Source organism: Mizuhopecten yessoensis, unplaced genomic scaffold (genome assembly GCF_002113885.1).
Source record: "Mizuhopecten yessoensis strain PY_sf001 unplaced genomic scaffold, ASM211388v2 scaffold6045, whole genome shotgun sequence".
Lineage (NCBI taxonomy): Eukaryota > Metazoa > Mollusca > Bivalvia > Pectinida > Pectinidae > Mizuhopecten > Mizuhopecten yessoensis.
The window spans coordinates 361,541-373,561 of NW_018406352.1; the positions used below are offsets into that span (position 1 = coordinate 361,541).

A 12,021-nucleotide genomic window follows, 5' to 3' on the forward strand; every position below is an offset into this window, starting at 1 on the left:
GGTTATCTGTTAAAATAAATAAAATAATAACTTAAATTTGTGTCTGCTAGAATTTGCACTCTTACCGTAGATGGGAAGTAAAATGTGTTAATATATTCTAAAATAGCGATTCCATCTCACAGCACATCATTAAACTTATTTTATTTATTTAAATTACATGACTACGCTCAATACTGACCTTATTGTACTTATTTTAATCGCCCGCAGAGAGTAGTAAAATGTTTAATTGCTTCTCGATAAAACAATATTCACTGTTCCATACCAGCGGTTTTGTTCTCTACTGAAAACTGTCATTTGCAAAATCAATTATCTAAATCGCCTCCATTATGTTTTGGTAAACAATTATCAATAAATGTTTTATATCGTTTATATGAAACAATATCACAATCAATCTAAACTAGTTGAATTTAGTTTCACTTCAGTGCATTAATTGAATGATGGACCATAAACAAAACACGACGTATTTCAGATCAGTGCTTTTATAATATTTCTTTCGATTTTCACAGTCGGTGAATAGAACATGTGTCCTGAAATATGTCAATATGCATGTAACGTACATATAAACAATATCAACACATGAGATAAAACACATAAAAGGACACATTTACCACAACGTCAGCACACAAGGACAAACTTCCATACTGTCAACCCATGATAACCACATATACCACGGCGTAAACACATCAGAACAAAATAAAAACATTGCATCAAAACATATTTACGTAGCGACAACACTCAATGACAAATAGGAGCACAGCCTCAGCAACCAAAGTGTAAATTTACATAGGCATCAGTGCACCTGGACACATATGTCCTTTCTACAAGTTAAACACAGCAGAGGCACATGCACAATAGTCACAAATCAGGCTAACTAAAACACAGCCTCAACACAAAATGGGGAAACAAACTGCAGCGTCCAGGACAAAACATAAGGACAAAAAACACTGCCTCAACACGAGAAGAAAAAAAACACCACACCGTCAACGCAAGAAAAAAACACTGCATGGACACATGTTAAACATAGCGTCAACATATTATTACAAAAAAGGAACACGGCCTCAACACGAAAGGACAATATTTACCACATCGTCAACACACAAAAGGACAAACTACGCGAGGACAACATATATCACAGCACACAAGGACAAATATAAGCAGATACAGTACACAAGGACAACGTCTATCACAGCACACAAGGACAAATATAAGCGGATACAACACACAAGGACAAATATAAGCGGATACAGTACACAAGGACAACATATATCACAGCACACAAGGACAAATATAAGCGGATACAGCACACAAGGACAACATATATCACAGCACACAAGGACAAATAAAAGCGGATACAGCACACAAGGACAAATATAAGCGGGTACAGTACACAAGGACAACATATAACACAGCACACAAGGACAAATATAAGCGGGAACAGAACACAAGGACAACATATAACACAGCACACAAGGCCAAATATAAGCAGATACAGCACACAAGGACAACATATATCGCAGCACACAAGGACAAATATAAGCGGATACAACACACAAGGACAAATATAAGCGGATACAACACACAAGGACAAATATAAGCGGATACAGTACACAGGGACAAATATAAGCGGATACTGTACACAAAGACAACGTCTATCATAGCACACATGGAAAAATATAAGCGGATACAGTACACAAAGACAACGTCTATCACAGCACACAAGGACAAATATATAAGCGGATACAGTACACAAAGACAACGTCTATTTCAATGTCAAGACACAAAAACGAAATATACCAGCACATTAATGCACAGTGGGAGACAGTGTATACACGCAAGGACTGAACTGAAAAGTCGATCTGAATAGACGAAAATATTCCTGCACACAAACCAATTGATTCTTGGTTGTTTTTACTATTATGTATAATTTTCAAGGTAGAAAGTGAATGCCTAGTTAACAAATCCTTGGAAAAATCATTTCAGTTTCCTTCAATATGCGATGTTCAGTTAATTGTGAAAACAATATAATAGAGGGCCTAATTTTGAATTAGTAGGAATTTCAATCTTAAGTTCCGGATAAATTTATATTTACACGATATAAAAGCAATATTAAGTCTCCACTCTAAGTTTTGTCAATGCCGATAAAATTCATGTAAATCTATCATTGTATCTTGTACGTTATCATTTTGATGTATTATCAACTTTAAAATTCGTTTGTCAGCCAACTATAAAAATAAGAAATCAAAATGTGTTAAACACTGTCAGACAAATTGCAGTTAGGATCTAACGTGAGAAAAACGGCAAAACAATTTGCAGATGAGATCTAGAGTGAGAAAATAAGGCAGGCATTTTCGGTGGTACCTAAAACTTAAAACAACAGCTTCAGTATGAACAACATTAAGGACATTACCTGGTATCAGTGTAAGGTCATTGCACGGTTGGTCAGTATTTTGACCGACGCCAAGTAAACTAGGTGTGATGTTTATTATTACTACCGATCCCAGTTTTCTGTAATTAATTACTTTGCAGACTGTTAACGTCAGACCGTTTATGATAATTAGACTAACTCTTCTAGACATTCATTTTAACACTTGACGGCGTACAAACCTGATAACTCCGGTATCAGCCAACACACGTTGAAGGTCATGTTGTTTGTTTAGATTTAACGCTGTGGGACGGACGTCTAGAGACACCAAAAATGCCAGTTGCGGATAACAATAGAGAAGATAAAATCAATTATGACCAAACGACGTCGAAGTTCGCTTAATATCTAAATAATATCCGCACGCTTTAGTTTAGTTTTGTTTAGATTTGACATTGTTCTGAGACTTCTAGAGATTAGACAAGACCCACGAGAGGGTAGCAATACAGATGAAAATATTAAACGGTCGTTTGGAGGTTTATTTGTCATGTCATATTTCTGATATGAAGACTGGTGGCAGGAGACACATCGTGAGAAGGGCAGTAGAAATGTTCTTTTTTGTGTGATTTGTGTTTGGGATTTGTTTTGAAGAGTCAAATAGGTTATAAATACATCATATATGTCGACGGGTGTTTAAACCGTTATCAGGGGAATGATATAACTAATGGAAGAATGCATGCTTGTCACAGCACTTGTAACACGTGAATATTAGTTTCTATATTGTCACGAATGAAGCGGGCAATGACCGGGTTGTATCTCCCTTTGTTCCATCGGTAGAGTCATACTGAGGTTTCAATCATATAATGGCAAGACCTGCTAATGCCACCTATAAGTTTTGTACAATATCCAAGAGGTTTAACGTGTTTATTCGAGGTTCAAGGTTCAGCATTTTCAGTTTGGTGAACTTCACGAATATAGACAGATGTTATATTTAATGCAAGACACGTATTCTTTAGATGTGATCATTTGGTCCATTTTTATCAGAGGTAATACTCGAATCGGCTCAAAAGTGTGTGGTGTGGTCTTTCTATTTAGTCAAATATTTGCTAGTTTTTTTGGCCGATTTCGAGGTCAGATTTTAGGGTTTGCTTTCAGTATGACATGATTGATTTCTGTTTTACTTATCAATGTACAAAGGTCATCCACCTGCAGTTAAACGGATGAAAATATATATTTCAATCATCTATTACAATTATGGTTAAAATTGGGATTTCCGATTTTCATGAGTAAGAAGTATTGTCTAGTTTTATGAACAGTTAGATCATACTTGAACTAAACCACTTTAATACATTTTTAACAATGTCTTTGTCCAACTTTAGCGTGTTGTTTTATCAGAAACCCCCCAGGAAAAATGTCGTATACTCCGATTTTCATAATTTCTTTACTTCTTTTTTTTAGATATTCCTTTCAACTTAAATTATCTTAACATCATTAGAAATAATAAAATGAAAATGAAAATGTACGTCAAAACTCTCGGTATCGTTAGCCGGTAGCGGAAGTATACAGGTGAGCAATGATCGGCTGCAACTGTCTTTACTTCATTTGAAGACGGAGTACAATGATTCATTCATGTTTCTGACAGAACAAATAAAGCATTACTTTGTTTCTCTACGACAGGTTATCTATGATTCTTGGGCGCTATAATGAGAAGTAGGCACACCTTGTCCCTGTAATACTTGAACAGGGGATAGGATGGTTTTATTACATATACATTATTAACAAGTTCACATAAACCTATACTCTGGACATGCTCTATATGTTCAGGAACTGGGGTTTAAAACATGCGGTGTGTCAGAAGCTGAAAGTGATACCAGTATCTCCTGGGTTGAGGCGTACGTGTTAATTAAGGTAAACCCTGACGAGATATGGTCTTTGAAAGTCTTGTCAGCTTGAGGCAAATATTATTAACATGTTCCCTTCAATCTATAATATTTCAAAAACATTGAAAACCTCAATCACATATATAAGATTAAATACAATCATTCAGAGCTTTTATAACTTTTGACGAAAACAATAATCCGTAAAATATGAATCAACAAACTATGAAGCTAACAACATTTTTAACTTTAGAATAAAGATGAGGTCCACACCAAAGTATCCCAAATATTGTAACGATAATTGACACAAATACTGAACATATGAATTAAACTATATTGCAATAATATCACGTACCAATTCCGTCTTTGCGTGTTGCAGAGTTATCTTCTCTTGAGAACAGGAATTGATTGTTACGTCATTGGTTTGTGAGAGTAACGTCATCAATTTTTGAGAAAATGATGTAATTTTCTCACACAAACCAATGACGTAACAATCAATACCTGTTCTCAAGAGAAGATAACTATGCAACACGCAAAGACGGAATGGAGATAATCTGTTTTAAACAACTGATATAGTTATACTAATTTGTAAGTGTACATCATGACATATACAGTGTATTGCCAATGTTCTTAACATTACATGAATATTGTCGGCGGATGTATATAGTCACTGTAAGCTATAATGTTAAGTACGAAAATGTTTATTTATCGGGATTAAATCTTAACGAATTACAATATCAAACTATTATATCTTTTCTTTTTAAACAAACGTAAATAAATCATATCTTCCAAATTCAGAACAAACAATTCAGTAACATTTTACTGAAAGACGTGATATTATGAAATATACCAAATTCGCAACGCTACCGGGGTCACTAATTGATTGAATGGTTCCAATGTTTGTAATTCATCACACAAAATTGTGTTTATCAAACCGTTGTAATCTAACGTTCATTGACCAATATCAGGGACACTGGCATGTGCGCGCCCTATGTCTGTCTCTTTGTTTATCATTCAAATTGCTCGGCAACTCGTCCATTTTCGAGTGATATTTAAATTTAGACATTATTCACATGTTATATCTCCTATCACGTCTTTTATATCTAAAGTCCGATAAACAGTAAATGATACGAAGAGGTCACATGTTTTTGTCGTTTCGAATCTCGGTCTCTGTAACAAATTGCCTCTGCTGCATGTAATAAAAAGATAAAGGAACATGACGGAGAGGAAATTTGAAATTATTACTATTGGCAAACAAAAGTGATAAAGGAACACGTATTTTACAGGTAAACAAGAGCACGTTATCAAGGTAGCATGCATTAAAATCCTTGAGTTTTTTTTTTGTTTTCTTTTTGCAGAAATACAAGTCTTGGCCTTGTTACTCTTATCGTTGAACTAGGGATGTTAAAAAAAATGTAAGGTTGTCTATATGTGCATGGATAAACTTTCATGCCAACATTTGAATAATATATTTTACAGGTTCCGCCCCTAAATCCTTAAGCTAACAAACCTTTGCACATCTCGGACAAGATATACACATTTCTGGTATAACTCTCGTTCTGGTTGATGTCCCTGTTTGTCATCTCGGCAATCGTAAACACAACCTTAATTTGCCTAATGCATGTTAATATCGACCTGTGTGAGAGCTTCCTCCGGCAGTAACCTAGAGAATATAACGTAAAGTGTGGGTGTGATTGTATTTATATTACTCAAGAACAATAACAGAAACAAGTCGTTAGAAGAAATTATGGACTATGTTGTAGATTTACCGCCTAAGTATCTCTTCAATCTAGAGTTAAATCAGCGTAAAACCCATCATTGACCTTGATTTAATTTCTATGACACATTATTGACCCAATGCCATTGATCAGTGGTCATAGTTGTGATGTTGTGAGGCGGCACGTCCAACGATGTATTTTATTATGGGCGTTGTTATATGTACCCATTGATCGGCAAGGTGTGATGTAGGTGAGAAAAAACTCCAAGCGACGTCTTTTTTTACTAGTAGATATGAATATAGGAAACGAACAGTTAAAAAATGTGTTATATATTGGAAATTATCCTGTACAAAGGTTTTCATTGTCATTTTTCCCTAGTTTGATATGTGCGGAAACAAATTGCCATTTTTCCGTTATTTTGAATGATTGACTGTTCTATTCGTTAAATTCCAATATCTCCAAACAAATATTAGCAGGATACTGTAGCGGAAGTTTCGTTTGGAATCACAATGTGAAGTTCTAAATTCGGGTTTAAAATTCTGCATTCAATTAATGCGATTTTTCTAATTATGCAGATTATGCGAGACCCCCTGTACGCTACTTGGTCCTGTAGATAGTAAAAATATTGATTGACCATTAATCCGGCTGTCATTCAAACAAGTTTTATTTTTAAGTTATGATGTCGGCGACTTGAAGTTATTGGTTTTCGGATATAATTTTATCCCTGTGGGTGATACATGAATAATGCAGGCCAGACATTTATCTCGGAACAATTAATGTTGTTTCGCCAACATCACGTTAACGATTTTCCCAGGATATGTTGGTCCCCGGGGTGACATAACATCGAATCAGGTCAACCTTACAAATCTCTGATCCTATTGGTCTAATTTTTCATTGATTCAGCAGCAACAAGTGACTGACCTCTTGAAGGATTCATATACTAGTATATTGTTTTAAGCGATTTATTCTGATAACTGCAAATTATTTAACCAATACCAATAATTATTTTCACGATTTGCTTAAAGCAAAGATTTGACTCCTCATGTGATTTTGCTGAGATCGGGATTAAACGACTTTGTAACCTAAAAGAGCATATGAAGACATGTGTCATTGGAGTAAATAGGAGGGAAAACGAAAGACAAAATATCTGAATATTGCAACTGGTGTAGCAGATCAATGTTTGATCCTTCAGTGTCCTGTAAGCAGAAACCCCTCACTTTTGCATTGAGGAGTGGGACGACTGGTTCGCCCGTTGACAGTATAATGTGACCGGGTGGGGTGTCCTGCTGGATGTCTTCGGCAGTATGTTTCAGTGAGGTAGCACTATAAAGTCGGCATCAGTTCCACGCGATCACAAGGAGACAAAAACAAATATATCGCAGCCTCTCAAAACACAAACGCATACACCACACGCATGCATCTTGCACACAGGGGAGGCCGTCCTTAAACGACCATAGCTGTTGATATGACGTTAAACAACACTAAACAAAACCAAACCCTCACTTTTGCAATGGCCCTTGATAGTTGCCTCATAAGCACATGCAGTGGGATACAAAAGATCAATTCGTTTCATGAGGCAGTGCAGGTAGCCTCTTTAAATGATTTCCAGGACACGTAGAAACATGTCTCTCGCTCAATATGATTGATTTAAAATAAACATTTATCCAAGCGAAATGTAATTATTTAGGAACAAATCGGGAACATCGAAATGAAAACGAAACAATAGTTCAAACTCAAAATTGATAACACTATGAGCTTTGAACAAAGGAGAGATATATATCAAAGCTTTAAGCGATAGGACCATGTGTTGCGGAATGGTAAGCGTCTTTTGCTTCATCGTCGAAACCCGCTACGAAAATTTGTGTCAGATCCAAATTATTGGAGCGTCCTGGAGATACGATATGTATAGCGAAACATTTTTCTGACCGTGCAACCATGTAACGATTTTCAAAATCTACCCCAAAGATTTTGCATTGTAGTTTAAATTCGATCTCCTGCTTTTATTAAGGTTTGTTAGATCACAAAAGTAACGATAATATTCAAACAGCTTTTACGTGGTTATTTATATGGTCCAAATGGAATCGGTATTAAGCATCAATCGAACAGTTATGAACTGAAGTGATCTATGGTGGATTAAATTATAAAGTCCTACATCAGTGATCTATGGTGGATTAAATTATAAAGTCCTAGATCAGTGATCTATGGTGGATTGAATTATAAAGGCCTACATCAGTGATCTATGGTGAATTAAATTATAAAGTCCTAGATCAGTGATCTATGGTGGATTGAGTTATAAAGTCCTACCCCAGTGATCTATGGTGGATTAAAGTATAAAGTCCTACATCAATGATCTATGGTGGATTGAATTATAAAGGCCTACATCAGTGATCTATGGTGGATTGAGTTATAAAGTCCTACATCAGGGATCTATGGTGGATTGAATTATAAAGGCCTACATCAGTGATCTATGGTGAATTAAATTATAAAGTCCTAGATCAGTGATCTATGGTGGAGTAAATTATAAAGTCCTACAACAGTGATCTATGGTGGATTGAGTCATAAAGTCCTACATCAGTGATATATGGTGGAGTAAATTATAAAGTCCTACATCAATGATCTATGGTGGATTGAGTTATAAAGTCCTACACCAGTGATCTATGGTGGATTGAATTATAAAGGCCTACATCAGTGATCTTTGGTTGAATTAATTATAAAGTCCAACATCAGTGATCTATGGTGAATTGAATTATAAAGTCCTACATCAGTGATTTATGGTGGATTGAATTATTAAGTCCTACATCAGTGATCTTTGGTTGAATTAATTATAAAGTCCTACATCAGTGATTTATGGTGGATTAAATTATAAAGTCCTACATCAGTGATCTATGGTGGAGTAAATTATAAAGTCCTACATCAGTGATCTTGGTGGATTAAATTATAAAGTCCTACATCAGTGATCTATGGTGGATTAAATTATAAAGTCCTACATCAGTGATTTATGGTGGATTGAATTATTAAGTCCTACATCAGTGATCTTTGGTTGAATTAATTATAAAGTCCTACATCAGTGATTTATGGTGGATTAAATTATAAAGTCCTACATCAGTGATCTATGGTGGAGTAAATTATAAAGTCCTACATCAGTGATCTTGGTGGATTAAATTATAAAGTCCTACATCAGTGATCTATGGTGGATTAAATTATAAAGTCCTACATCAGTGATCTATGGTGGATTGAATTATAAAGTCCTACATCAGTGATCTATGGTGGATTGAATTATAAAGTCCTACATCAGTGATCTATGGTGAATTAAATTATAAAGTCCTACATCAGTGATCTTTGGTGGATTAAATTATAAAGTCCTACATCAGTGATCTATGGTGGATTAAATTATAAAGTCCTACATCAGCGTAGAACTTTGTTACTCCAAGTTGGCGTCATTACCTTCATATTCTGTTAGAAATGTTGACTGAATATTAAGTTACTTTCACGTCTTTCCATGAAAAGAATCGCTGTTTTTATTTATTTAGTTTTTACCTTTCAGTAAGACATTCGTTGCAAGCTTACCATTGACCAGATACAAGATGAAATGCTTTTTGTGTTTGCAAAAGAATATATCACTATGATAAGGTATCAATTCAAGTATGATTACATGATTATAATGTGCTCTTGGCTTATTTGCAAGGAATTTATTTTTTATTTTTTTAACGGATGCCTAGGGTAGGAATCACCTGTGAAACAGCAGATTTGGTTACACCTCTTGTGTTAATAAATGTTTGTGTTGGCTTTATGTTGGCTTTCCTTTTATATTGCTATTTTCTTCATTCTTAATTTTCATTCTGGCCACCACCAATCTTGATTCTCACTTTCCTAATCTTCGTTTACCGGAAAAGTGTCCATGTTATAAACATTTTCAAAATAATAGTAATATCTGTGTTTGATATTTCAGGAACTTGCCTATTTGGAGAACTCTATGAAAGCGAACATACAACGATCCTACAGAGGTAGTCAAGCGAGCGATACGGCCAGCCTGGCCTGGAATTATTTATTTTTCTCGGTAAGTGGTTAAAGATTGAAAATATTAGTTCGTAGTATAACCAATATCATTACTCCCGCGAAATATTATGTTCCAGCAATAGATGGGATCAGGCAACGTCTAAGCCAGCTACAGTCATTTACTGGTTTTGAAAACTGCAAATTGGTTCTCTTAACTCATCCACCCCTGAAGACACATTTGAACTCTTCCAATTCAAAGGTTGATATAGCTCGTTATGAAATATTAGGGAACGAATGAGTTAATATATATACTGTTTACGGACGACAACAAGTAAAAGTCAGAAATAGTGAATACTCGATTTACACAGGAGTCTTATTCTGTCTGTGCTCTGGAGATCAACAACCCAAACTGAACTTTGTTCCGTTAAACTGTTCAATATAAATATCAATCAAGTAACACAAATGCTACATAATTTTAATCGCATAACCTCTGTGTAAAAAGCTAGGATTTGCATATTTATACCATTTTTAAAGTTTTGTTTACTATCAAACCTGATCAAGAGACCATCACTATTAAGCGACAACCATTGCTGTGATTGTATCCTCAAAACTTCTTTTTGCAGTCAATTCTAAATAGAACCTGCTTTGAGAAAGCAATATCAATATGATCCCACTTTTTATACCTCCTAGGCGGTCTCTGAATAAAATTTAAAAGTATATGCTTGTAAAATTATGTTAGTATATTCAGATTAGAATAAACCATTATGTGATCATACAATTATGTCTTAGATCGCCGCTGGATATTTATAGAGTTCGTGATGCATTTCCTCGTTATCTCCTGATATACTACTTGTGTTTGTCCTTGTGATGTTCCATACTACTACTTGTGTGTGTCCTTATGATGTTCCATACTTCTTGTGTTTGTCCTTGTGATGTTCCATACTGCTACTTGTGTTTGTCCTTGTGATGTTCCATACTACTACTTGTGTTTGTCCTTGTGATGTTCCATACTACTACTTGTATCTGCCCTTGTGATGTTCCATACTACTACTTATGTTTGTCCTTGTGATGTTCAATACTACTACTTCTGTTTCTCCTTGTGATGTTCAATACTACTACTTGTGTTTGTCCTTGTGATGCTCTATACTACTACTTGTGTTTGTCCTTGTGATGCTCTATACTACTACTTGTGTGTGTCCTTGTGATGTTCAATACTTCTACTTGTGTTTGTCCCTGTGATGTTCTATACTACTTGTGTGTGTCCTTGTGATGTTCCATACTACTACTTGTGTGTGTCCTTATGATGTTCCATACTTCTTGTGTTTGTGCTTGTGATGTTCCATACTGCTACTTGTGTTTGTCCTTGTGATGTTCCATACTACTACTTGTATCTGCCCTTGTGATGTTCCATACTACTTCTTGTGTTTGTCCTTGTGATGTTCCATACTACTACTTGTATCTGCCCTTGTGATGTTCCGTACTACTACTTGTGTTTGTCCTTGTGATGTTCATTACTACTACTTGTGTTTGTCCTTGTGATGTTCTATACTACTACTTGTGTTTGTCCTTTTGATGTTCCATACTACTTGTGTTTGTCCTTGTGATGTTCCATAATACTACTTGTGTGTGTCCTTATGATGTTCCATACTTCTTGTGTTTGTCCTTGTGATGTTCCATACTATTTCTTGTGTTTGTCCTTGTGATGTTCCATACTATTTCTTGTGTTTGTCCTTGTGATGTTCCATACTACTTCTTGTGTTTGTCCTTGTGATGTTCCATACTACTACTTGTATCTGCCCTTGTGATGTTCCATACTACTACTGGTGTTTGTCCTTGTGATGTTCAATACTACTACTGGTGTGTGTCCTTGTGATGTTCAATACTACTACTTGTGTTTGTCCCTGTGATGTTCTATACTACTACTTGTGTGTGTCCTTGTGATGTTCAATACTACTACTTGTGTGTTTCCTTGTGATGTTCCATACTACTACTTGTGTTTGGCCTTGTGATGTTCAATACTACTACTTGTGTTTGTCCCTGTGATGTTCTATACTACTACTTGTGTGTGTCT

General features: G+C 35.4%; 1 protein-coding gene across 1 annotated transcript in view; it reads left to right on the forward strand.

Moving 5' to 3' along the window:
* Positions 1 to 12,021, forward strand: part of LOC110451464 (CD82 antigen-like) — a 58,459-nt gene that overhangs the window by 38,741 nt on the left and 7,697 nt on the right. The window contains exon 5 of the mRNA XM_021499499.1: positions 9,904 to 10,011. Coding sequence (XP_021355174.1) covers positions 9,904 to 10,011 — 108 coding nt within the window. The remainder of the gene's footprint in view (positions 1 to 9,903; positions 10,012 to 12,021) is intronic.